Raw genomic sequence first — 27,895 nt, forward strand, 5'->3', positions numbered from 1 at the left:
ATATATACACATATATATATATACACATATATATATATATATATATATATATATATATATATATATATATATATATATATATATATATATATATATATATATATATATATGTGTTGCACCTGAGTCGCAGGACCAACCAAACTATGAAAAAAAGTGCGACTTATAGTCCGGAAAATACGGTACTTCATTCGCGCTTTCCTTGACTCATGGAGCTGCATGAATTTTATTACAACTTTTCGCCACGATATGTAAGGCGTAAGCCATTAGTTTCCAAAGGAGATTTTATTTGTGTCGCCAGCATAGCCTATTGACAATTTATGTTGTAAATAGGCCTACCTTATAAGCCTACCTGTAGGGAAGCTAACCGCTTTCTATTAGGATCTAGTTTGTTAGTTACAGTTTTGTCATAACTCCCTGATGCATTTTTGCATTTAGAATAGCCAGAGCGTGGATATCTAAATCGGAAAATTAAGCAATATCGGGTGCCTATGGACTAGGCTGGGTGAACCCAGCCTGATATGCCCGCTATTTATTTTTTGATTTCTTAAAAGATTGAGCTTGGTCTGGTGAAAGCCAGACTAGCCATGGACCTCAGTTACACAATGCAAGGGAACATGAATCAGCCTATATTTGCACGAACAATAATGGACAACAGCTCTTCAACTTTGGCCCGTTAAAATGTGTATGAACAGTCTAGCGACGCATTTCATCAAGGCCCATTTGGACATGTCAGTTATTTGCACCACTGGTTAGATGTAAAACAGCATTTCGTTTCAGACTACTGTTACTTAATTTGTGCATTGACAATAAAGTATTACATGAACTAAAGATGACTAAAATCTTATGTAGAAGAAGAAACATTCACAAAAAATCCATCCCATCCAAAAATGACCTTTGTTTTTGATAGTTGTTGAAAACGGCATGGAACTGACAGAGATGTTTTTGTTTATAAATAAATAAATAAATAAATAAATAAATAAATAAATAACATTATGCTGATACCTTTTGCTTTTCCCAAATACAATGTAGCCTACAGGTGTAAGTGACCTTTCATCAATCCAGTTGCAATGGATGAACTGTGATGAACTGCCCTACTTGTGATTATGTTTAGAGATTTTAAAGGTTTTATAACAATGCTACATCTTCTTTGGCTATTCTACAATCTATTCACCTTTTCAGCACCAGTAGGCTACTTTCTGTGCAGCCGCACACACACACACACACACACACACTCAGGCATGCCAAACAAGCATACACAAAAGTTTCCAGAGTGGGGGATGGAGTAAAATATGGAGACAAATCGAAGTGTGATTTATTTTCGCGGAACGGATGTACAGGACTGAGCGGAGGTCATATTTTGTACCGCTATGCGGTACATCTAGTTTCTATTCAAATAACCTTAAATCAGTCAAAAATAATGCAGAGAGGTGTTAGGTGTTACAGTATGTTAATGTTGTAAATGACTATTAAAACTAGAATTGGTTGATTTTTTAATCAAATCTCAATTTAGCAGAAAATAAGCCTTTTACACCTACCATCTCTCTTGTTTGCACATTCGGTTAGCTAATCCTAAAATATCATGTTTAAATGGCTAATTTGTCATTTCCTATTCTTCTTATGTTTTTTTGGCCACGGAGTGCTGTACTGTTTAAGGAAGCAATGTGGCCTTCTTTGGATTTATCTTGAACATAAAAATGGTCGAAATGGTAAAAACTGGTTAACTTTGAAACAAACCAGTGTTAAAGATATTGAGGGTATACTATGCAAGAAATTGGTAAGAAACTGATGACATCTTCCAAATGTGTTTTTTGTGTTTCAACAAAAGTGTCATATATGAGACAGACCCATCAAAGGAAAAGACTAAAACGAGCAAAAGGAAAGATATACTTGGTGGAAGATGATTTAAATTACAGTATGTTGTAAACTGACATATCTACTGTAGGTTGACGTGTTTGGATCACAAAGAAACTTTGTGAAACACAGAACATCTCTTAAGCAGAGTAGAGGAAGTATGATTATCTAAGGCGTTGGTGGTTATGAAGTATTTCATTTCTACAGACTAAAAAGAATCTTTAACCAGGAAGGTCAATGATGCCATTTTTACCATAACTCCACCGTCATGCCATGATGGTACCTGACTGGAGCCAATTTTATCCTAAAACAAGCCAGAGACCCAAAGCATTGCTCCAGATTATGTAGGAGATATTCCATAAGGAACCAGACAATGAGTCATGCTGCAAAGTGTGTTAAGTGCTCTAATATATAAATGGAAGAATCTTTGACGAAAGTAAATTTTTATATTGAAATCATTATTTCTAAATGTGTGAATGTCTTGGCTATATGTTGTATTCATTTTGCACCTTATTTGATGCATAAGAAAGAATATTTTTCCTGGGAAATATGTAATTTATTTTCTGGGGGGATTCCAAACAAAAATGACTTTTACAAACTCACATATTTTATTCTGATGCCAAAATAAAAAGAAACTGTATATGACCCTCACATGTTCCCAAAATAAAAGGTAAAACCAGCATTAAGGCTACAACATCATGTTTCAATGATCTGACAGACCACTGAAAGTGGTTAGAATATGCACTGACCATTGTTGGCAATATAATGCATACTATGTGTCATTATTCATAATTTATTCATTTAGCTATACTTTTAATCCATAGTGATTTACACATGTCAATTACATTAGAAGGGATTACATTGTCCCCGGAGCAACTTGGGGTTAAATGCCTTGCTCAAGGGCACAACTGTGGAAGCCGGGAATTGAACCCACAACTTTTCAGGCTAACCACTACACCACAACCGCCCCTCATGGTGTCACCGTTCATGACACCTATGGCGTATGGAGGAACAGCACTGTCATGAACGGTGAATCATGGTATCTTTAACCTGCAATAACACATGCTTATTTGTGAATAAGACCTGAGAGTGACGTAAAAAATAAAGGAAGTGTGATTATGTGAGGTGAACTAGCATATGTCCATCTGACCTTTCATTTCCCCAAAGACTTGCTTGATATAGTGGTACTGACTGATATTCCTTAGTGGGCTATAACAGTTCATCCTGGGTAAAGAGGTGCTTTTTAATCTTTGACCTTGTAACGTCCATCAGGAGGAGCAGCTGACCTTCAGCCCCTTTGCCCAGTGAGGAGGTGGGCTGGCGTAGCCTCGCTCCTCGGCCTGGGGATGCTCCACGTAAGGCCTGGACAGGACGTCCTGCAGCAACCTCACCTGCATGGGTTATGGTGACGTCAATATACAAACACAGGAGGGTACAGTTACACTCAAGGCACATGATGAGTTCAGTGAAAAGCTGGAACCAAATTATACTCCTGATGATGGCCAATATCATTCTGATAGCACTGAGAGACTTGAGAGAAGCGGTTTCCTTTGTAATGTTCAATAAATATTCAAATGTTTTGGAAAGAGAAAATTCCCATTTCCATAATTATTATTTCAAATGGAATGGAAAAAGCAAACACAACTGGAGTTTTATCAGATCAATTACCATGAAAGGAAATAACATATCAAAGCCAACACAGGAAAAGCCAACCTATCCAGATTTGCCAGGGTATGTTTAGTCATAAATCAAGTAACTCTCAGTTCATTTTTTTTTATTTCCAACATTTTTATGTATACTGTTCAAAAAAGACTAAGGGAACACTTCAATCATACACTGGATCGGTACTCTGACACTGTTTGGTTCTGAGTACAAGTAAAACTTTTCAGGCGAGTGTTTAAGAACTGTCAGACATTCTGTGAATAGTTTGAGAATGGAGAAAAGGGTGGAAGGTTTCAAAAAATGTGTTTTAAGAATTGTGGAAAACTGTAAGTGTTCGCTTAATTTTTTTGAGCAGTGTATATGCTTTGAATTGTGCTACTCGAAATGCATTGCATGGTTTACATTAATGCATGAGGTTGGTGCAGTGCTTGCAATTGCAAAACAATACACTGTCAACAACCCACTGCAAGAGGTATCTGACAGCAAGCATAAAAATAAAATATTACCTCAGAGAAATCATCCTTCTCTGCTTTCCGAATAGCAGACTCTGCCATCCAATTCCTTAAGACATACCTAGGATTGACCCCTGCAATACAAAACCCAACATCAAACAACAGCACTGAACAACAAATCAGATCTAACCAACAAAATGTTACACTGCTATAAAAACAGAGGCCAATGTGGCATGATGAGGCAAACATGCCAACCATAGCTACCGGTACTTAATCTCACACTGATCTAATCATCTAACACACATTCACAGATTCAGATTCCATCATGATAAAAAATGCAAGTAGTACTGCATGTTCCTTCACTCTCTGGCGCAGTTTACGGTTCTTCCCATCCTGTTCCAGCCCCTGGGGCTTGTGCAAACACAACTTCGGTATCACGCTGAACACTCACCTCTCATCCGGTGCTGGCGAACCTCGTCTGAACGGTGTGCCCTGGCAGAGAACAGCGAGAGAGAGAGAGCACAGTTAGGGTCAGTGTGTAGCCTGACCTCAGCTGGGGAAGTCATCATCCCTCAGAGGCCCAAGAGCTTCCAAAGGGAGCTTGGCTCAAATGACCCGTGTAGGCACACACAAACACACAACAAAAAAAAACACTGATTGAAAAGCGCTGAAGATGTTATCATCAGAACAGTGGGGTTCTATAAAGCCTCCAAGTGATTTCGCAAGAACATGGCACACTCTCTCCATGGAACTTTACCTGACCCCCTGAACTACCACTCACCATCTTGGTTCAGAGGTGCTGTGCTTTATCATAGCCAATACACATACAAAGCAAATGACTGCTTTGCAGTCTGATTATTTCACAGGGCCTCACAAATAGCTGTTAAATTCAACAAGGCATCGTTTGAGGCATTATGTGCTAACAAACTACATAAGAATCTTCAAAAAAATAATAATAATAATAAAAAAATAGTCTTTAGAATGAAAGTCCCATTTCCAGCCTGTGAATCAAGTCTAGAACGCTAATGGCTATATAATATGAAAGCATAAAATAAACATGTACAAAAAGGGTTTGCAAATGAACTGCAATGTTACCGTTGGAGCCTTGGCAGGTACATGTTCACCCATTCAGAGAAGTACTCATGATCAGAGAGGTCTTGCAAAGCCCACATTGCCTATGACAAGACAAAGAACACAATCTCAACTAAACACAATGCAATGGCTGCAGTGTTCTGCAAATCCATATCCTCTTCAGCTCCTTTATGGATATACAGGATACCCATACTTTTATCTCAGGGCTTTCAGTAAAGCTCTCATGCTTATGTGGTACTCAAAAGATGCACACAAGGTGCAAAATGAAGAACCTATTTGCTCCCAGTCCTGGTGACTAGCCTACGGAAACTTCCTTACTATCAGTAAATCTGTCTGACACTTTATATTCTATGCAAATGAACTGATTAAACATATTCATTAGTATGCAGTGCTTATGAGAGAGTAAGTGCAGTGCAACGGTTATGAGAGGGCACTTTAGTGTTATTGTCTATGGGGTGATTACCTTTGGGATGCTCCTGCTGTGGAGCTGCTGGGCTGAAACTTCACTTAGATGTCTGAAGGTCATGCTGAAGTCTGCACCAGTGTCCTCCATCATCTGGAGACAAGCCCTGATCAGCACGAACATACCAAACACAAACTGCCACAACTGGAACACTACTTAACTTTACAGCAGATTATTATGCCACTCTTACAACCAGCCCCTGTATAACACAAAATCACAGACTTTTCTAAGAGTGAAATTTATTTTAAAAACAAGGAAGCATATGCTACACAAGGCATCATACCCTACACGCCTGACATTGTTGTGTTTTATGTAAGCCAGCACTCTGCTTTCATGGTTTGGTGTGGCCACTTGCCTTTAGAAGGAATGCTATTAGATATCCATCATCACTCTCTTCCTCTCCTTCTAGACCAAGCTTGGCTTTGAACAACTCCTGAAATCTAGAGAAGAAATATACAAAGGTCAGACAGACAAGGGCCAAGCACAAAACTTTGTAATGTCAAACATTTCAAATGGCAATTCCTTACGATTTAAAAATAAAGTACCGTTTCTGATATATCTGGGGGAAGCCTTTTAATATATGTTTAGCCCTGCAACAGTAACAGACATAGTCAGTCATGATCGTACAAATCAGCTCCAAACACTGTCTGTCATGTATTTAGTGTTATTTATGTTTTAGGATCATTCAAGCCACAACAAAAACACGGCATCCAATATTCCATGAGGAATTAGCAGGAGCTCACCATGACTGCTGGTTGGGATTGAGTACAGGATACAGAGCTTCCAGAAGTTTCTCCAGATTGAAAAGGCCCATATTTGCCTGAGCTCCAATACTATATCGCCCCTCATCATCTGAGGTGTTAGGTACAAAATCTGAAGGCAAACCATAGAATAGGGTCAATGAAAACTTGAAAATAATAATGGACATAACTCAACTAAGAAACATGGAATGGAATGATTACTAGCATAGATTTTAGAGAGATGCACAGCGGAATTTACTTGGATTATAGGCCTCCATGAATCCAAATGGTCCATAATCTATGGTGATAGACAGAAGACTGAAATTGTCTGTATTCCCCACACCTTTAAAAAAAGGAAATGACATGACTGATAGGCCTTATGACGTGTAAAACACGTATAAACATGAATATGCTTACCATGTGCAAATCCGACAGACATCCACTGAGCTATCAGATGAGCAGTTTCTTTTACAACTGTAGAGAACAAAGCCTGTCAGAACATAGAACAAAGAAAACTAAGTTGTATGTCCCAGTTGCCATTTCAAATGTCCCTAGACAAAATATATTAAAAAGTATTGTATTGCACAATTGTGTGATGTATAAGCACTTACCACATATTTGTCTAGGTCATCTGTTTGAATAGTTGTAAAATGTTCCTCAATGACAAAGTCCAATACTTTTCTGTGGTAAAATGCAAAAGGTCTTTGTAAAATAAATTTTCATTTTGCTACACTGAGGATTGATACTGATTGCATTTGCCCAGAGGATATTATGGCCAATCAGACCTAAGGAGATCCAGTTCTCCAGAGCGAGTCAGGATCTCAAGGGACCCTATACGGAACCAAGACCTGGCTAAACGCAGAACCACTGCTCCTGCAAAAACAGAACACAGAAGCTTTTAGCCAAGTCAACTTTAACCAAGCAAAAATACATTTTTATTTCAGTCTATTACATGTGTACTATACTACTGTATATACCACACTATCATGGAATACAATAATATCATACCATAGCATTACAGTTTAATATGAACTTTGACCTCACCTCTCTCCTTTTGTACACTGCCATTATAAAACGGGTCCCTCCAGACTGGCTCCTCACTTACTATGAGGCTGTGAATCAATTAAACACAAGCTTAAAGTACAAAACACAGATAACAACATGACTTCTTCCCAAGAATAAAAGAGGGATTTTGAAGATTTGACAGACACACTTTTAATCTCTTCAAACTAAACCTAACTTACCAAAAGTCCTTTCATAATTTGACTCAGTAAATGGATAATGATCATGGGCCCTGTTCTCTTCAGTTGGATACCCAGGGCAACATAAACAACAACTCCTTCTGCTAGACCTCAGCACTTTCACACGTCTCATGGCAGCTACTCTACTACACTGTTGATATTAGCCATCCACTCTGCACCTTCTCTTCCTGGCCTCATGCTATTCAGATTCCATGACTGTTTTAGTTTCCCCCTGAATTATGAGCTAAACCCATGTGTCTGAAATGGCTTCAGCAGAGGCCAGCTGGATTAAAGTAAACTGAAGAGAAAACGTGAGTGTAAGCAAATATCACAAGAACAGTAGAGGAGCATTGGCAGATTTAAAAAAGACAGAGAGGCAAGCAGACTCTATGATGGAACCTACGTAGTCAAGTCCACACAAGCTGAATGTTGTCTTATGCGCAGACTGGGCCACTCAGAGATAGTGCTATGAAGGCCTGAACGACTTTGAATGAATATTTTTTGTTTCCTTACCTTAACAACAATAATGAAGTAAACAAGCAAGTATTGGTATTGGCCAAATTAATATTCTAAACATTGGTATCGGTATTACCCCAGAATTTCACAATCAGTCATCAGTCATCCCCCACTAAACAGGTTGATGGTAATTTTGATACCTAGTCAGACCAATGGTATGAGTTTTATTTATAATAATGTGTATCAAAGGAGAGACAGCATGACGTCACCTAAAGATCCACCAGCTGCTCTAACTAGACAAGGAAATAGTTATGGGTTTAAGTATTCTTCCAGGCTGACAGGAGATGACGTTGGTCATCCCATATCACGTGGACTACACTGAATCAGACTCTGATTAGTGGCAACCTGAAGCAGATAGCTACTGACGCAGCCATGCAGAACAGTGAAACACTGTAAATCCATAATATTCCCTATTATCTCTAAATACATAGTCACACCCAGATATACACAGGGACAGTACAGTAACAGAATGAAATAACAAGAGTCATCTCATATGTGGAAGAACACATAACAGAAACATCAGGGCATAAACCACTTATGAATATAAAAATCATAAGTTCTGAATCCAATACGCTTAAGGTATCTCCTGAATCTCACTTTACACTACTGTAATAAGCACTGCTGTTATCCTTTTTGATCAACATTTTGATTAAGGGGTTGGGAAACAAGCACTGATATCTATCTTTAAGTAAAAAGTAAAACTGTGATATCCTGACTGCCTGTCTGGAGATAAACAGCTTACCTGGCAGCTCTGGAGGTGGGCACCCCCAGGTGATGCATGGCCTCACTGCAGAGGAACTCTCTAACAGAGGAGCGCACAACTGCCCGCCCATCTCCAGACCTACGGCATAGATCAGAGCGATCAACTGAAAATGAGAAGCATGTACAATCGGAAAGCATATTTAAACATATTAGAGGCCAGTAAAAACTGAGATTAGCAGCACTGAAAGTTCATAACACAGAATGACATGAAAGTTATGTTCTGTTGTTAGGTATGCCAACACACGCTTCAATTACCGTGAATAGGGTGTCTTTCCAGACCCTTTCAGCTGAAGTTCCCATGTCTCACCCTTCCTGAAACAGTTATTGATTCAATTTGTGACAGGCTACTGCAGTGCTTTCACTTGATGCTTAAAAACTCAGCCCAACAGCAAGGGTGGTTTTAAGTGGTGATGCAGTGATGTTGCAACTGACCTGTTTGTGTATTGACCCAGCAAATGAGCTCTTCCATCCCCAAGTTGACCTGCCCAGTAGCCAAACTTCAAGAGCAGATAAAGTCATTAACAAAACTTGGGGCATCCATTCATCTACAACCCTAATGTCTTTGTAGTGCATGCATGGGGATTAATAGCCTACCTGGTGTCCTCCATATCTGTGGGCAAGGGGGACTGAGCCAGTGAAGAGTTTGCCCCCACTGAAGTACAACACAAAGTCCTCCGAGAGTGATACAGACACATCAACATCCAAAACACTTTCAAGCACGTCCTGAAGGCAAGAGGTCATAAACACAGTTTGTGAGACAACTTGTCAGGCTTTTTCGTTTTTTCTTCTTCACAGGTTAATTACCTTTGAGACAGCTGCTAACTTTAGAGGGCCTTTCAGGGGAGTGGGATATGACTGTGAAAAAACACATCTTTTTACAGTGCGTATGTAGTTGACATCGATTTCATCTGTTGGGAATGCCTCTGTAAATGAAAAGGAAGAACTTTAGCCAATTACAATCACACAACATAGGCTACACATATTGTTGCTGCAGGTGCGTGAAGCATATTACCCATCAGCTTTTTGCATGACAGTGTAGGAATGTTGTGTCTCCTTTCACTAAAGCAAGAACTGCTGGCATTGCGTGAGTAAAGTCGCCATCTATCATTTCCACAGAAGTCTGAACAGTTCAAGCATAACAGAAAACAGTTTGCAAGTGCCACCAGAAATAAGTCTACTGTAATGTCCATTTTCCATGCGAGCAGAGCGAGTCATCTACTTTTCATCTTATGCTCAGTCAGTCTGCAGATGGTTTTGTTAGAGTTTATTTTCTTCTGGGACATCTTCCCACATCTTTACCTTGAACTTGAGGCAAGTCCAGCGATTCACTTTAGTCATGACTTCCTGCTTCTTTCGTGACATCAGTGTAATCGTCACTTTAGCGGTTCCGGTTCCTGCGGAACGTTTTGTAATAACCTGTCTGGGAATGCATGTCAGTGCCGGAGGAACATGGCGATACCATGGAGGCAGTGTTGGAGGAGGAATGCAGGGTCTACCGGCATTAGTTTACTTGAATTATTTTGCGGAACCAATGGAAGACCCATGTCGATTGCTGCCTCATCGATAAGGAGGACCGACACTTTAGGGGGCGTAGCTAATCAGGTAATAATGGCTAGTAGCTATGCTCAGAGATAGCTAGCTAGTTGAGCATGTCAACCCCAAGAAGGTCATGGTGATGGTATGCAATCCGCTTCCTGCACTGCCCATACAGTTTGAATGAATTAGCTAACGTTAGGTCTCACTATATTTCAGGATGTAGTGGTTTTCTCTGAAGCCTTTCAGTTGCATCCATGGAGCGTTGCCACTTGACGAATTTGTCGAGAATGAGACTTTCTTTGACGAGCGAATATGTTGCCTACTAGCTGTATAGCCAAGATAACTAAAGTAACTGTTTAGCTTAGCTAATGCACTTTTAACTAATGGCAGTTAGAGGTCAAGTATGCTTGTCATTGATGTGGAGTAACTTTAGAAGCAGTCATCTTACCGGTAACGTTGGCTCGCTAGCCAGCCTTCTGCACGCTACGAACGCCTAATGTTAAACATCACTCCACAGGTAGACAGAACGAACGTTACCTTATGTCCTTCACACAGTGGAATCAAATACTGCATTTAATTGATAACTTGTTTGCTTTTCAGTTGTGATAACGTTAACAGTTACCAACCTCCCTGAGAAAACATACGTTATCTGATCATGGAACTGTTTGTTAGTAATGTCACTTTTACATTCAGTGCTTCAATTAATGTAGTAATGATGGGCGGGGTGTGGTGTTTTTGCAGGAACAGATTCCAGGCAGGCCTGTGTTTTTAAATTCAGTTACATCAAACATTCTATCAAGGTATGACCATTAACAGATTTCTGCATATTTTCAGTTCAATGAAATCAATGACCTTTTGACACCAGTGTACTAACTACACTCCTTATAGGCACAAATCTCCATTGCTGTACTACACACCAAGAGCATGCTGTTGCAGGAGGATACACAGTGACGCCAAATTAAAAGAGCCCTTCACTCTGGCTCAGAATGACTTGAAAAACATATATGAGGATATTAAAAAGGTATGGCATGTTTTGAATATGAAATATACAAAAGCAATTGCTGTCCATCAATTAACTATTTGTTTTAAACTAATTAAACACTGTCCGGACTGCATACATATGTAAAATGTCATTGTTATGACTTATCAATTGTTATAATGGCAATCAACCTGCACCACAATGTACAATACTTGCTGTCAAGCTGTCTCTGACCCACTCTTTTCTATTCATGTTGCAGGAGCTTTTTGTCTCTACGACAGAGCTGAAGTCACTATGTGATTATTATTTTGATGGCAAAGGCAAAGCCTTTCGACCAATGATCGTGGTGCTAATGGCCCGGGCCTGTAACATCCACAGCAACAGAGCCGGGTAGGTCATTAGTACAGAGCTCTATTAATGTTGGGTAAAACTGCATGCATTTGCTAATTAAACTGTCTACATAGTCTATACTGGATTTGAATTGTCTTAAGTGATCATTAATCAGATGTGATATTGCTCTTGAGAAATAATAATAAAAGTGCAAAATAATGTAAATGAAAAGGTGAGCACAGAAAGATTGCTATAATGTACATCGTTAGCTCTATCAGTAACGGTCTAGATGATGTGCTCTTGTTTTGTTCTCGCTCATAGGGAACTTCTACCAGCGCAGCGCTCCATAGCCATGATCTCCGAGATGATCCATACTGCCAGCCTGGTGCACGATGATGTCATTGATGGCTCTGACAAGCGCAGGGGGAAGACCACTATCAATGAGATGTGGGGGGAGAAGAAGGTGAGCCTTGCTTAGCCTACCAGCAAACTTGTCACCTCGTGAGGCTCACAAGGGGTCGTAACTTTCAAGGCAGCAGCTAGTCAGCTGATCGCTGTGCCAGGTTTAGTCTTCAGCAAAACACTGTTATACTCAGGCTGCCAAAACATTTCACAATGCTTATGAAAACAGAGTTAATACAGTAAAACTCAATTGTACTCAAGCGGCCAGTACATTTCACAGTGCTTATGAAAAGAGTTAGCACAGACATATGTGCTTCCTGTGGGAATCCAACCCTGGCCTTGTAGGTGTTCATACCTGGCTTAAGCAGCTGAACTATACTAGCACTGACCAGTTGCATTGTGTGAGACCGCAGCTTCACGTTTAACTGGCTATACTGGTAATCCCTGAAGGATTGGTCCTTAAGCCTTCTGGTCAAACATGTTAGCCTCTTCGTATTGCATCAGCATTGTTAACTTGTGCAGGTGACAACTGCAGCCTCTTACTCTTGAAATTATGTTCTCTGCAGGCGATCCTGGCCGGAGATTTCATCCTCTCGGTAGCCTCTATGGCACTGGCACGGATTGGCAACAATACCGTGGTGTCGGTGCTGGCACAGGTCATTGAGGATCTGGTCAGAGGTAAGCAGGACGGAGAAGACAAGCTCAGTTGGTGAGCCATTTAAAACACAGAAGAATGATCAGAATCTAGGCAGCCAGCCGTAAAGTTATGACATAAAACATTTATATTGAAGGAGGACTTTACAAAAATTACAAGGCTACTGATTCTGAACTTGAAATCCACCCATTGTGTCATCAGTCAGTTGAGGGATGTAAGAGTCCAAGTGATTCCTGGGAAGTTAAACATAGACATACTAAGATGTTTGGCTGTTCACTTTTACAACCCTGATCAAAAAGGGTGGTGTCTCCTTTTGCTGATAATGTGTTATTCGTAATCATAGTAATATCTGAGAGAAGTTCCTGCGTCATACTGCACATACTGAACCGAATCCTTTTTTCTGATCTGCTATTCCAGGCGAGTTCATGCAGCTGGGTTCTAAGGAGAATGAAAATGAGAGATTTAAGCACTACCTCGAGAAAACATTCAAGAAGACGGCGAGCCTCATTGCCAACAGTTGTAAAGCAGTATGTACGTTCTGTCTCATTTGTAAGGTTGGCGGTGAAGCTGTCCTGTGAAAGAGAGCCACTGAGCGTGTTTGCCTGCGTTTTCTCTTTCCCACTTCTCCAGGTTTCAATTTTAGTGAACTCCGACCCTGAAGTCCATGAGATAGCGTTCCAGTATGGCAGGAACGTCGGCATTGCATTTCAGGTGTGGCACTGTTCCTGTTTCTGTCATAAGTGCATGTGGTTCCTGAATAATTTCAGATAATAAATTATTAACAGATTTTATTGTGTGTAATACATTACATTACATTACATTACATTACATTACATTTGGCTGACGCTTTTTTAGCCAAAGCGACTAACAACATGGTAAACAGTTTAAGTTTTGGAGCAATTCTCAACAATTCTAGGACAATTTAAAAAACATTAGAGTACAGTAAAAATAAGTGCATCAGTGAGTGCAGCTTTTAACAGTTATGTGTCAGTTTAAGATGGCTGGTGAGTGCTAGCATCAGCAAGACTTGTTGTAAGTGTTGCTATGAGAGGAGATGTTCTCTAAAGAGCTGGGTCTTCAGGAGTTTTTTGAAAATGGAGAGGGATGTCCCTGCCCTTGTAGGAACTGGCAGTGTGTTCCACCAACGAGGAACAACAGATGAGAAAAGTTTGGATTGGCCTGAGCGTACTGGTGGTAGAGCTAGACGTCGTTCGTCTGAGGAGCGCAGCGGTCTGGAGGTAGCGTATGTCTGTATGAGGGCATTCAAGTAGGTGGGAGCAGAACCAGAGACTACTTTGTAGGCAAGCGTTAGAGCCTTGAATTTGATGCGGGCCGCCATAGGTAGCCAGTGCAGCTGGATGAGCAGCGGGGTAACGTGCCCTTTTGGGTTGGTTGTAGATCAGGCGCGCCGCCGCGTTCTGGATCATCTGAAGTGGTTTCACTGCGCAGGCTGGGAGACCTGTCAGGAGGGCGTTGCAGTAGTCGAGTCGTGAGATGACTTGCCTGAACCAGAAGTTGGGTAGCATCTTGAGTCAAGTAAGTCCTGATTTTCCGTATGTTGTAGAGTGCGAAATGGCATGACCGGGCGACTGAGGCAACATGATCTGAGATGTTTAGTTGGTTGGTTGTCGAGAACAACTCCTAGATTTCTTGCAGTCCTGGTAGGTGAAACAGACAGGGAGTCAAATTTGATGTTGATGTCGTGGTGTATGGTAGGTTTAGCTGGGAGGACCAGCAGTTCAGTCTTTGAGAGGTTCAGCTGGAGGTGGTGTGCCTTCATCCATGTAGCTATGCCTGAGAGGCAATCCGAGATCCGTGCTGAAACTAAGGGGTCATCAGGGGGAAAGGACAGATAGAGCTGTGTGTCGTCTGCATAGCAGTGGTATGAGAAGCCATGCGAACGGATAATCTGTCCCAAGGAGGTGGTGTAGATAGCAAAGAGAAGGGGGCCCAGCACTGAGCCCTGGGGGACCCCTGTGGTGAGATGGTGAGGTGGAGATAGCTGACCAAGCCATGATGCGTTAAACGAGCGGCCTGTGAGGTAGGATTCAAACCAGGAGAGAGCAGAATCGGAGATTCCCATGTTAGCAAGTATAGCGAGAAGGATGCGGTGATTAACCGTGTCAAAGGCAGCCGATAGGTCAAGCAGAATGAGTACTGATGACCGAGCGGTCGCCCTGGCTTCTTTTAAGGCTTCTGTTACAGACAGCAGAGCCGTTTCGGTAGAGTGGCCGCTTTGAACCCAGACTGATTTGGATCCAGAAGGTTGTTCTGTGAAAGGAAGTCAGAGACCTGTTTGGAGACTGCTCTTTCAATGCCTTTGGATAGGAAAGGCAGGAGTGAGACAGGGCGGTAGTTTTCGACTTGAGCAGGGTTGAGAGAAGCTTTCTTAAGTTTCTTAATACACTTTAAATAGCATCACAACATGCAATCATCCATTTTAATGGCTTATGTTTAATTCAGGAGACTGAATAACAGGCCCACATAAGCAGAAGAGATTGTGTATAGCTGTTATAGCTTGATCTCTCTCACACACTCACAATTCCACATACTTCCAAAAATGTCCACATACCTCAAACTCTCTACAATATACCCCAAACTTGGCACACACCGAATCAAGAAACTGAACATGACTGTTTGCCATCAAGGTCTGAATGCCTTGCCACCTCTGCCTCTTTCAGCTGGTAGATGATGTGCTGGACTTCACATCTTGTGCCAACCACCTGGGCAAGCCCTCCGCAGCAGACCTCAGGCTTGGCCTGGCCACTGGGCCCGTCTTATTCGCCTGTCAGCAGGTGAGCAGCCACTGGAATCAATCTGGTTTCAATTTAGTTAAATTGTACAGAGGATGATGGGGGGGGGGGGGGGGGTCTTACGTTTTCAAAGTTGATGCCTTTAAAGGTGCAGTCACCGATCATACATGATTTCAAGCCCATAACATTGTGTGTCACATTCAGCAATCATCTCTTCACGACTGCTAGCTGTCCATTCTGTGAGTACACTGTAAAAAAACAGTCTCTGTAGGCAGCCCAGGCTCCGAAAACTGGAAACAAAGTGGGGACAGCATGTCCCCCAAACAAAAACAAAACCCTACTTGGAGTTTCTCTGGGAATACTGAAGGTAGGAGTGAGCATACTCTCTGGCGTGTTTCGTTTGGTCCTTGGTTGAAATATAATGTATGTTGTTTTGGACAACTGCATCTGCTAACAAATGTAAATATAAACATAAACGAACGCGACTTCCTGCACAATCGCTGACTGCACCTTTAATACAACGGGTATTAAACACATACAAAATATATGTCTGCTTCGTTAATGAAACAATTTTAAGATATATAAACATGCAGTTTACAATCTAGGAGCCATCCTCATTAACACTACCTTAGTATTAAGTGACCAAGAGCTTGAATTGAATTGGCAAAGTTTAAAGGTTAAATGGCCAGCGACCTTTACACACAGAGGAAACCCTCTGTGTGTCTGGCTGTGGTCCACATTCCTATTTTCAGTCATGTGCTCTGTGAGGGCAGAGTGTCCAGTCGGCCTACGTGTTTGGAACAGCGTCTGAGCACATGGCTTAGAGTTAGTGCACACAGCTGTAAGGTAACGAGCATGTGACAGTGTGGGCACTCTCTGTCCTTTTTCCAGTTCCCTGAACTCCATGCCATGATAATGAGGCGGTTTAGCACCAGTGGGGATGTGGACCGTGCCTGGCAGTACGTCATGGAGGTAAGAGCCAAGGGCTGTCTAGCTTGCACAAAAATGTTGTCTTTATCACCTTAATTTTGTGTCTTAAGTAATAAGATGGCGATGTCGTCAGCGGTTACAGAAAAGTACAGTGCAAGCCCCTGATGTATGCTGTCTATGTCTCATCAATGACCTCATTTGCTTTATTTACCTTTACAGTATTAAATATGCAGAGCTTAACGTTCATATTCACAAAGCCAGGTTTCAGATGTAAGCTGGGCCTTTTTAAGTCTTGAAAATCGATAATTATACGTAACAGCTTTTTTCCTTACTTTATACGTAAAGTAAGGAAAAAAGATAATTATACGTAACGGACATTTTCCTTATTTTAAGCCCTCATTTTGCATTATTTTCACCTTGCATGACCTATTTGTCTCATTTTTTCTCTCTCTCTCCCCTCAGAGTGATGGCGTGAAGCAGACAAACTACCTCGCCCAGCACTACTGCCAGGAGGCCATCAGGCAGATCAGTCGTCTGCAACCTTCGCCCGAGCGCGACGCCCTCATCCGTCTCACCGAGCTGGTCCTGACCCGAGACAAGTGATCCCTAGGCGCCCCACCTCGACTACCATCTCCAAACACTGGGCGCCCTTCCAGGCAGCTATACCTCTAGGGAACCGCAAGAGGCCAAAGGGGAAAGGGAGAGGAGAGAAGATGGAGGTGTAGTGGCTACATTACCAGAGGGTTCCTTCCTGAAACACTTAAAAAAAACAAAAAAGGTTCAGAGAGAGCAAAATGAATGAGATTTATTTACACTGCTGACAATTGTATGCTTGTTACTGTACTGTATTAGCAGATGTCTGCTCCCATCAATGCTCATAACCGTCTTGGTGTACAGCCATATAGGAAGGGATGGGGGTAGGATCTGTGATTTTAAAGTTCATTTGTAATTCCAAATGTGACAAGTTGAGGTATCACCCTGATAAAGTGTGTGTACACTTGAGCTTATTTGTGTGTGTGTGGACATGTTGCCTGTCGCCCCAATATCCGTCCACACCACAACCAAACAAACAGAAAAGGCCAAACTGTCATCATGAAGAATAAGTCTGACGGAGGATGTTGTTTCATATGTGCTTCGTCTGTAAGTGCTCAACAACAACCACCAAGGCCTTATGTACACAAAAAAATAAACAATATTTTTTAAGTTAAGCTTCATCTCGTCCCTACTGTGGTCCTCAGTCATCACACGTTGACAATGTTTTATATAGGAGAAGGATTTATTATAAAAGACTGTACATTTAATTTCTTCAATTAACATATTATAAATACAAATTGATGGGCAGAGACACAAGCATTGATATTTCTGCCCCTGCAAAAAATCCAGCTCGATCACAATGAATGTTAACCATAAACGAAGCATAAACCTGTTAAAAGTATCAAGGCATTAGCTGCCATATCCTCCTGACATGGCGGCCTATGGCAAGCACAGTTAACTCTGTAGAGCCTATGTGAGCCTGGAGGGCGATGATTTTTGAAGGGTTAAAATAAAATAATTTGCCTAAATGAAGATGCACATGAATTTCCAACACAATCTTTAACAGTATGGTGGAAACAATCATTGAAGAACTACATTTGCTGATCGGAGGCCATGATTACAGTCTTTAGTCTTTGTGTTTTAGTACAACTTTGATCTGATGTGCGTTCAAATTCACAAACATAGGCGAACGTTTGCAAACAGTTTTGTTCAAATTTAGCTGTTCATAGAAAACATTCACCAAGAACGTTTGCCACTGTTTGACAAATTTGAACGCACCTCTGAGGTCATACAGACCGCTCTTAAAGTTGACACCAGGTAACAAAACCCTGCTCTGACTTCTACAGAGGGGTAGAGGATACTATGAGCGGTAATGTCTGCAGGAGGTTGCACACACACACAACCTGATCAGCCCATTACAGAAAAATAAATCTTTAAACAATAGCATGATATTTGCAAGTCATACACTGAAAGGAGGTATCGGAGTTATCTTGGTCTCCACAGCGACTGAGATGCAATATGGCAGTGTTTTCCCCTGCTGATTTGAAACAATTAGAAGAAGGGTAATGCAAAAAACGTTTGGGTCCAATGTTGCATTAATTACAGCGCAGCATAGCCATGATTGGTACTGACAGGTAGCATCTTAACACTCTTGCCTATATGAACTTTAAAGCTATCTACAGATATTTAGGTGGTAGAAGTAAATTATTTTGTCCGTCTGTGGCTTTTCACCCAGAAATAAGGTGGGTAGATAGAGAGGGGGTTCTCATGCTCTAGAATCCAGCGTCTGAATTTTACATTACAAGAAAAACAAAAAAGCCTCATTATCATATACAGTCCAAAACCTTGTGGGTTTCAAGGAACACAAAAAAATGGTCAAATTCAAAATTATATAAAATATGTTTAAAATACAAATTAAGAATGTCTAAAGAAGATACAGACAATCAGAAAGTCCAAAATTGTTCAGGAGCCCAAATGACAGCATTAGAATAACAGAAAACTAAACTGAGCAGTGTAAATATATTGTTTTTTTATATTTGTTTTTAAAAAATGGAACTAAAAGTGGAGTTTATTATATAATACAAATCCTTTTGGACATTTTAACTGTGCATGCTTCATACATACATCAACACTTTCAACATATAAGGATGTCCAGTGAGAAGATCAAATTAGAAAAGAAACTGGGTGGGCACAAAAATTCAATATGATAGGGGAGGGGTGGGGTTCCACCCCAAATGGCACATAATCACTCTAGGGATCTGAAGTCAATGGAAAACCCCCAATCCAAGATTTTGGGTAGCATTCTTAGGGTCATTTTGATTGATTCACCGAGTTAGTCATTTGGCTGAGCCACTGTCTGTATAAAACACAACTTACTTGTGTCCTTATGTCTGAAGCTCTGGCCCCACTGGCCTCAAGCATAACCCTCACCCACATTCTTTACACTTGTATTTCCCTTGCCCCATTAACCCATACCACCAAAATAAAGTTATAGATTTTTCTTACTTTTATTTGTTCATTTATTATTTGCCATTCATAAGGAACAAACATTCAATCATATCCAAATGCACTTTTCTATACTCAGCATGGAATAGGAAGATAGTTTTAGTTTGGTCAGCGAGAGAGAGATGACAGAAGAGAGAGTGTGTGTGTGTGTGTGTGTGTGTGTATGTGTGTGTGTCCCTTCAGTCGGCGTAGTGCATGATGGACTCCACATAGTTGCCAGGGAACAGACCGGTGGTGCCGTTGATCACCCCCTCGAACCAGCCATCGTCGTTCTTCTTGATGACGTAGATAATGGCGCCCTCCATGAACGACAGCTCATCATCCTTGTCCTTGGCGTAATCGTAGATGGCCACCACTGAGGAAGAGAAGGGGGAAATTAACAAAACAGGAAGGGTGGGTGGGTGTGTGTGTGTGTCAATGCAGTAGTAAAGCTCAGTCATACTGGCATCAGGACTGACAGAAGTATCCTTCACTACTAATGCTGAAGAACGGCAGCATGAAATTAATTAAAATAAATCTCACCTTTCTCTAGATAGATCTTGGGGGCCCAGTTGGGGTCTCCGTCGGCATATGGGTCTTGGTAGTGCACCACAGCCGCCTCCTCGTCCTCGTAATCTACTGGAGGGGGTGGGGGTGGTGGTGGCGAGTCGTCCAGCATGGGCATCTCATCCGGGGGAGGGGGCGGGGGAGGCGTGGGGGTGTCGGCAACTGCCAAGCCACCGAAAGAAATAACGGTGAGCGAGAAATCATGAAACACATACACATACACACACAGGGAGGGAGAAGGGCTAATGCATGCAGCCCCTTGCCTTGCGGAACGACTTAGTGGACCATGCAGGAAACAACTTGGGTTAGTGTGTTCTCGGATTCAGGTATTCTGAAAACCATGTGGGTTATTTTTTTATGGTAGTTTGATGGACAAACCTCCATTTGTCGATTAATGAGTTCTGACACTCAGATATGGAGGAAACCCCATGCATTGGTGATTTGATGGAGAGCTCTAAGTGGGTTAGTGTGGGGAAATGTACTCTTATGGCCTGAGGAAGTGGGTTGGCATGCAGGACTTCAGGTTGCTTCATAGACTCTTGGTTTGGGGCTTTTCCGAGAGACATGAAATGTGCGTATTTTGCGGATGACCTACATTTCATTCACTCTTCTTTACCAACTTACATCTATAGAATCACATGATGGAGAATGATTTTAAAATGTAAACTTGTATCTGCAACTCTTTACCCTTTAACCCTTTAACTGGGCTCCTCTTGATTGACCTCTTACCAGCCCCACATGCTTCCCTAATCCCCTAGCCATTGTGTTATGATTCTGACCACTAGAGGGCAGGAGAGCCAGCAATGCCTCAAACTCTAATCTACGGCATCTTATTCTGTGGAGCAGGTTCAGATAACCCCCCACCAACCCATTAAAGATAAACGGGCCTTTTGACCCCCTGTAGGTGGTGTTTTGTTCTCTCTAGATATCCTGAATGCTTGCCAGGCTCATTTCCTCCGTTTCTGTGGGAACTCTATGCGATGAATCGACTGGCTTTCACCCGACCCACCAGAGGCTGGCATTCAGTGGATTTTCATCCAAAACTCGACTCGCTGCATCAGTTTGTCTCTGTAAGCATGGCTCACACTGCATCAGCTAAGCATTACAGCCCCTCACAAACTTGATTCCCCAGTAGCATGTGTATTTGAGTCTTTTCTGGTGGAAAGATTTGAGATGATGAATGAATTAGACTGGATGGATTGATGGATATATCACCATGATGTATTGCCAAGGCCCTTTTGTGTTCATTTCCACGTGTATTCAAACATGTAATCTCCCGAACAGAAAACAATAAGAGCTTTTTAGTTTCAGCCGGTAAATAAAATGTGGGAAATCTCGCTCATAGAGGCAGAGTAAGCTTCTTTCAGCATTACGTAAACAGCGCACACTTTTTTTTATCAAAATGAAAGGCGGTTTTGTCACTGGATGATTCAAGACTGTTACAATGTGTGTGTGTGTGAGGAAAGTTCAGCAGTCTCTCCTTGTTCTGGATTACGGCAACCACTCACTCGCTAAGTGGGTCAGCAGGGAGTACTATGGCAATAGGCATCCATCACATAACTATAGCACACACACACACACACACACTTACTGTACACACACCCACATGCGCACCAAATGGAGTGAGAGCTAGAGGAGAGATGAAGTGTGCCACCTCTATGGCACAGACACTCGAGTGAGAAGACAAACAGCATGCGGCATGCAACATTCACAAGACACACACACACACTGGGTGGGATGAGGACCATCTAGCTACTGGCACTTACTGTTCTCCTGCATTCTGGCCACAAAGCCAGTCAGAGGGATCTGTGGAGTCAGCTGGGGCATGGGGGGAGGAGGTGGGGCGACGGACACTACACCACACACACGCGCATATACATATACACATACACGCACGCACACAATCACACAAAATGTGTGCACCAGAAGATGTGCACATACATACATACATACATACATACATACATACATACATGTGTGCACGTGCGCACACACACACAAGCGAGTGTGCACACACACACACACACACACACACACGCACGCACACCCGCATATACATATACACGCACGCACACAATCACACACACACGCGAGCACACACATAGGGGAGACAAAGGGGTGAAGGTGAGATAGATGAGAGAGAGAAATAAAGAAACAACAGAAGCAGATTATCAGTTACACTGCAGAGGAGAAATCTCATGAGTCAAGCAGAGAAAGAGCACCCTACCCCCCAAACAGAAACAGGAAGTTCAAACGAAATCTAGTCGACAACGAACCCCTATAAGAACTGGGCCTGGCGAGACATTTCAAAAGGGCTTTGCTGTCTAGCTGCAGCTGTACAATAGTGTGCAATGCACATCGTATTCAACCTTTACAGTCGTTCAGATCCACATGGTGCTGTAGTGACATTATTCCCTACGCTGCACTGAAATCACCTGCTCCTGTAACCTTTTAAAGGTCTAGGAACATCCCTGCAGGAATAAGGACTTGTATTACTGAGGAACATCTTATTCTCCCTCTCTAAGGAGCCAGCCCACTGCATCATGCCCCCTCACTGAAAAACATAGTCCTATGAGGGTACATCTGTTCATTAGGAGTAACAAGGCCATTTTGTGGAGGATGTCCATAGGTTTTTTTTGCATGTAGCTGAGCTAGTGAGTCCGATAGGCTTTGAGTGTGTTCAGCTCCGTGTGTTTCCCTCGGACACCCTGTGGATGACTTGAGGAACTGAGCCCCACCCACCTGACGCGATGCAGACCAGCGGAGCTCATCGTGTCGGAGGAGAACCCTCGCTGCAGGCCACACAAATAATGCAAGAGACACAGACAGACTCTACTCTCTCTCTCTCTCTCTCTCTCTCTCTCTCTCTCTCTCTCTCTCTCTCTCTCTCTCTCTCTCTATCCCAGTCTGGCTGCTACTTTCATGTTGGTGACCATCTGGCAGCTACCTGACAGGTTTGCTTGTTGTTTGTTCTCAACCTCCTCACCCTTTACTCTCGGTCTGTCTCTGCCTCCTCTCTCTTTATCTTCAGCCTGGGCAGCGAGCCTGTCGCTCAGTGGGGTTTTACAGAGTTCACTGAGAGATGGAAATCTGTGGAACGTGGCGCTTTGAGCAAAGGCGACAGACACGGTTGTTCCCCACTGACTGATGCACCAGAGCCCACAGGAGGGGACCTTTATCTGTGTGTGTGTGTGTGTGTGTTTATGTTCTCTTGCATCTAGGCAGGGAAGATGGCTACTGGAAGCCTTTACCTTGCCAGGGTTTGTCAAGTTTTACTTAGGCTTGCTAGAACTGGCTGTGTTCCAATAATGCCTGAAACTACACTTTGATACACAAGTGCATTGAGTGCATTGAAAGAGAAAGGGGAGCAGCTGCCTCGCTGCGATTTCTCTGCGGATATTGACTCGGCTACTTTGCATCGGCAGATCGGAAGTCAAGGACACTCCAAGTCAATGTCCAGACAGCAGACGGGGGCACACCGGAGACTTAAGAACTGCCTCCTGCTGCATTTTCGCCATGGGTGATTTAATCAGATTTCAAAATCACCCTTGCCCCTCTGAAGACAAAAGGAGACTACAGCATTTGTCCTTGATAAAAAACAATGCTCATGTATGACTCCAAGAGAAATGTTTCTGTATTCCGAAGCTGACTACCTCCAAGTGTGCTAGATCTGCTGAAGTAAATATGCAGGACTTATCCAGTGGCGCAGACCGACTAGTGAAATACACCTGTAGGGTCTTCAGTCAGTGACCCTTGGGTACAGAGCAGGGTAGGGCTCTTACTTGAGTTGGGGGGGTAGGCGTTGGTGCCACCATTGAGCTGTGGCGGCTGCTGCTGCTGCTGCTGCTGCTGCTGCTGTTGCTGTTGTTGTAGCTGCTGCTGCTGTTGGTGCTGTTGCTGCAGGGAGAACTGCGAAGTGACTGCAGGCGCGCGGCGATAAGTGCCCGTGGCCGAAACCATGGAGACGGACGAGGCGGTGTTGGAGTTGTGCCGTGACATCTGCCGCGATATCGTGCCGAACTGGGACACGACTGCAAGAAAAACCAGCACCAGAACAAAGATAGAGTAAAGAGAGAGAGAGAGAGAGAGAGAGAGAGAGAGAGAGAGAGAGAGAGAGAAAGAGAGAAAGAGAGAGAGAAACCCAAAACAGATGAGAGATTGAAATTGAAGGCAATGAGGGCAAGATTCAGTGATTAAAATAAGCCCTAACAAAACACAGAGGATAATTTCCCACAATCCTTTTCAGCTCAGAAACAATTCAAGCACCACCAAACCAGAGCTTTGAAATTGAAAGAGGGAGGGGAGTTGAGGAAGGAAAGGCAAAATTGTGGGGCAGAGAAGAGAGGAGAGCTCAATAGCAGTGTCAGAATACAAACCACCTCCACAGTGTCACCATAAATATGAACTCTCAGGAAACAAACACATAAATGATAATAAATGATCGGTTTGGAGGAATTAAGGAATCAGTCTGTTGTAAGAATCTAGCATTTGTACCAGGGGGAAGAGAGAGGAAGAGAAATGGAGAGGGAGAGAAAGAATTTGCAGGGATGGCACCAAGTTTAATCCGGTTCTGTTTGCTCTGGAAGCCGAAAAGAACAGGCTGCTCTGAAGTCGCAGCTCGCGCGCGTCTGTGGGGTGAACGGGGGCATGGCTGACTCAGTCCGGTCTTTTTAACCTCTCATTCACACTGCGCCAAGACTCTGTCTCAAACAGCACCCTGACTGTCTGCATCTCACCACAGTGGAATATGGAGGCAGAACAAGAGAAATCAGCCAGAGGTGAATGACTCCACACTCATCAGGTGTCTCCAAACACCTGTGTGTGTGTGTACTTGTAAATAGGTGTGTATTGCTTTAGGGTCACACAAAAGGCCTGTAGATGAGGAATATCAGACTTCCAACTGAGCATGTTGTTGTTGCATGTATGTTTTTGTCCTCTGGAAAGTTTACCTAATGACAAAGTGTCAGGAAGAGTTTGAGAGATGTTTGTTTGTCTCTGTGTGTGTGGTTTTGTGTATAATGTGTTTCCTCCTTGGGAGAATTTCCTGTTTACCGAGACAGATAACAGCAGCCCCTCAGGGGGGGAAAGTAGCTTCCCCTCCCACATGCTGCTGTGATTGTGAGCGGCTGATAAGAGCCTTGAGTCCCACAGGCAAACATCACACTGGCATCATACACACACGATGCTACCATCATTACGTTGTAAACACACTCCCCACCACCATCACTCACAATCACTCCCAGCTATTTCCTATCAATCCCACCACCACCAGAGATGTGTAATTTATGTGAAAACTGAAAAAGTACAGGGAAGCTTTGGACGCTTTGGCCGCTCTGACGTGACGGAACATGATGGAACGTAGAATCCTATCTTACTACTTTATTTAAAGGCCGTCTATTCCGATTGGTTGATGGTCATTGGTCGCTGAACCGAGTCATAACTCATTACCATAAAGTTGACTTACTTTCAACTTTGTGCTTGACGTTCAAGTCGCTCAAGACGCCCGAAACGCGACGCCGACGGATTTGCCGCTTCCACTGAAAATGAATGACTTCCTGAATCTTTGGAAGCTGGTCAGTGGCGGTGTGTACGTACAGTAAGGCCACAACGTCTTATCTGCCTTCACAGCTCTGGCTTCTGTTCATCTCCAGTTGAATGGTTCAGGAGCTACTGGGAAACCTCATCTCTGGCTCCATGTGTCTAGAGTGAGCCGCTTGATCTGGCAATATGACCACCTGGTTTCTCCAGAGCAGAGCTAGTGTGTGAAGTGCAACCATCACCAAAAACCACCATCACCAAAAACCCATCACCACTGATCAGACCCAGCCAAGGGGCGTGATTGAGCCCCCACGCAAAAACACAGAACAGGTGTCGGCGACGGAGCAGCCATCCCCCGAGGCCTCCACCTGGAGCCGGCTGAGAAGGGGGCGGCGTGCGTGTCTCACCTATGCCGCCCGTAGGCATGGGAGGGCCTTGCCCGGGGAGAGGAGGTGGCGGAGGGGGGGCAGGAGGAGGAGGAGGTGCTCCCGGAGGAGGAGGAGCTGACATGGGTGGGGCTGCAAGCCAGAGTTGGGGGGGGGGAATATATAATATAAAGCTCAATATAAAACAAACATATTCAAGTCAACATCAACACACAACAGGCATATAGTTTAATTCACTTCACACACTCAGACAGGCACACAGGTTTAAAAAAACACTGCCAGGCAGTTACTTAATCTGCTCCATCAGACACAACTGGGGTGGACTGCTAGAGAAAAAGGCAGGTTATATTCAGCCACTGGGCTGCTGAAGTGGAGAGACTGTGATGGCAGACACAACAGAATACATTATTTTTTTTGCATGCAAGTGTGTGCAAACCAGCACTGGGCAGCCAACGGCACACCTTCAGACACTCAGACACACACACACACTTCTCTGCATGGACCAAAGTATGCATGCTTTTTGTGGACACTGTTCTATGTCTGACTGTTGCCATGGTGACGGGACATGACGAAAAGAGAGTGCTCCGTTTCTCTACCTCGGTCCCTCATCCTGTCTGCAGAACCTTAGGGAGAGGAGAACACACTTCTCTCTCTCTCTCTCTCTCCTGCTCTCAAGTGTTCTTCTCGGTATCGTATCCCTCCCTCTCACTTTCCCTCTCCCCGATTCATCATTTCTCCCTTCTCTTTCTCATCATGGACTCTCTCTCATCACTTCACTCTCCCTCGACTCACCCTTTATTGCTTCCCTCATCTCTCCCCAGCTTACCTGCCTCTGGCCTGTGATGTTTGCTTTCCACTGTGAAAGGATTTTTTGTGTGCGCGTGTGAGAGAGAGAGAGAGAGAGAGAGAGAGAGAGAGAGAGAGAGAGAGAGAGAGAGAGAGAGAGAGAGAGAGAGAGAGAGAGAGAGAGAGAGAGAGAGAGAGAGAGTGAGAGTGAGTGAGTGAGTGAGAGAGAGAATGTGTGTGTGGTGTAGGACTGAGGTTGCATGAATCAGCACAGAAGAGAAAGGAATGTTCAGACAGAATCAAACCAAGAGAGATGGATAGGGTGTGTGTGTGTGTGTGTGTGTGTGTGTGTGTGTGTGTGTGTGTGTGTGTGTGTGTGTGTGTGTGTGTGTGTGTGTGTGTGTGTGTGTGTGTGTAGAAAGTGGGTCTATAATTGAGGGCCAGTCTCCCAGCCCTGCTGATTAATCCTGTCTGATAAGCATGTGCTTTGTTCTCACCCTCTCATTCTGTGAATTCACTCATGGATTAATGCCTCAGTGCTGATTTGATGTCCTTTCTGTCTGGCACCACACACACATGCCGAGTGTCTGTGTGTGTGTGTGTGTGTGTGTGTGTGTACACGCGTGTATCACAGCTGAGGGCCGCATTAGGAAACCACTTTTTCACGTGGATTGAAAGGACTTTCAGTGTTTTCACACAAATGCAAGCAGACCACAAATACATATATCTAAAACAAGCATAACAGTCACAAACAGTCATGAACACAAGACACTCTGGGAAATCCATATCCACTATTTCCACGCTAGAGCAGCCAAAAGACACAGCATAATGGATATTCAATATGAAAATCAGGCCTCTTTCATCTCTCACTCCCAAGCACACACAAGCACACACACACACACACAGGTGTGGAGAGGCTATGGGTTGAGACTAACCTTGTCCAGAGTTAGGAATGGATGGGGTTGGTACAGCTATGGGAATACCAACACTGTTGCCACCGCTGTTCTCCCGACTGCCACTACCTCCACTGCTGCCGCTGAGGGACAGAAAGAAAGAAAAAGAAAAACGTTAGCCATGTCTTCATCATCTGTTTGCTCACTCAAACCTACTTCTCACTTTCTTCAGGTGACCTGTTTTTTTTTTTTTCAGCAGGCAAACATTTTCCCTCTCAAAGTCTCTCTCAAAGTCTATTTGGCTCCACAATATGGAGGTGACCTACATAGCACCCATCCACCC

At 43.1% G+C, this 27,895-nt stretch overlaps 3 protein-coding genes across 11 annotated transcripts in view; 1 reads left to right on the plus strand and 2 right to left on the minus strand.

The window, feature by feature from the left end:
• Positions 1–2,288: 2,288 nt before the first annotated feature.
• Positions 2,289–10,109, minus strand: LOC121688590 (protein adenylyltransferase SelO-like). 3 transcript variants are annotated; one of them, XM_042068280.1, is made up of 19 exons: positions 9,792–10,109; positions 9,584–9,702; positions 9,374–9,502; positions 9,212–9,276; positions 9,035–9,091; positions 8,760–8,858; positions 7,305–7,372; positions 7,046–7,133; positions 6,872–6,941; positions 6,678–6,750; positions 6,520–6,558; positions 6,264–6,393; positions 6,048–6,110; positions 5,876–5,960; positions 5,521–5,613; positions 5,061–5,140; positions 4,417–4,457; positions 4,020–4,099; positions 2,289–3,242 (listed from the first exon to the last, which is right to left on the minus strand). In XM_042068280.1, exons 1-19 carry the CDS (start codon positions 9,967–9,969, stop codon positions 3,120–3,122), a joined length of 1,680 nt encoding a protein of 559 aa, XP_041924214.1. In that variant the 5' UTR covers positions 9,970–10,109; the 3' UTR covers positions 2,289–3,119. The 3 variants fall into 3 exon arrangements, with proteins under 3 accessions (XP_041924214.1, XP_041924212.1, XP_041924213.1); XM_042068278.1 differs by having other exon boundaries at positions 6,520–6,603; positions 9,792–10,108; XM_042068279.1 differs by having other exon boundaries at positions 6,066–6,110; positions 6,520–6,603; positions 9,792–10,106.
• A 46-nt stretch (positions 10,110–10,155) lies between these two features.
• pdss1 (prenyl (decaprenyl) diphosphate synthase, subunit 1) lies at positions 10,156–17,572 on the plus strand. 2 transcript variants are annotated; one of them, XM_042068289.1, is made up of 11 exons: positions 10,156–10,381; positions 11,057–11,115; positions 11,204–11,336; positions 11,554–11,684; positions 11,946–12,087; positions 12,593–12,704; positions 13,099–13,208; positions 13,312–13,392; positions 15,363–15,476; positions 16,326–16,406; positions 16,827–17,572. In XM_042068289.1, exons 1-11 carry the CDS (start codon positions 10,229–10,231, stop codon positions 16,965–16,967), a joined length of 1,257 nt encoding a protein of 418 aa, XP_041924223.1. In that variant the 5' UTR covers positions 10,156–10,228; the 3' UTR covers positions 16,968–17,572. The 2 variants fall into 2 exon arrangements, with proteins under 2 accessions (XP_041924223.1, XP_041924224.1); XM_042068290.1 differs by lacking the exons at positions 16,326–16,406; positions 16,827–17,572 and adding an exon at positions 15,639–15,726.
• Positions 17,573–17,621: 49 nt separating this feature from the next.
• Positions 17,622–27,895, minus strand: part of abi1a (abl-interactor 1a) — a 49,427-nt gene continuing 39,153 nt past the window's right edge. For 3 of the 6 annotated variants that reach the window (XM_042068281.1, XM_042068282.1, XM_042068284.1), the window contains 6 exons: positions 27,595–27,695; positions 25,895–26,005; positions 23,732–23,980; positions 21,716–21,802; positions 19,926–20,111; positions 17,622–19,758 (listed from right to left, as the gene is read on the minus strand). In XM_042068281.1, coding sequence (XP_041924215.1) covers positions 19,583–19,758; positions 19,926–20,111; positions 21,716–21,802; positions 23,732–23,980; positions 25,895–26,005; positions 27,595–27,695 — 910 coding nt within the window. In that variant the 3' untranslated portion in view covers positions 17,622–19,582. The remainder of the gene's footprint in view (positions 19,759–19,925; positions 20,112–21,715; positions 21,803–23,731; positions 23,981–25,894; positions 26,006–27,594; positions 27,696–27,895) is intronic. The other 3 variants (XM_042068283.1, XM_042068285.1, XM_042068286.1) reach the window with 3 other exon arrangements.

This window comes from Alosa sapidissima, chromosome 17, assembly GCF_018492685.1.
Source record: "Alosa sapidissima isolate fAloSap1 chromosome 17, fAloSap1.pri, whole genome shotgun sequence".
Taxonomy (NCBI): Eukaryota; Metazoa; Chordata; class Actinopteri; order Clupeiformes; family Clupeidae; genus Alosa; species Alosa sapidissima.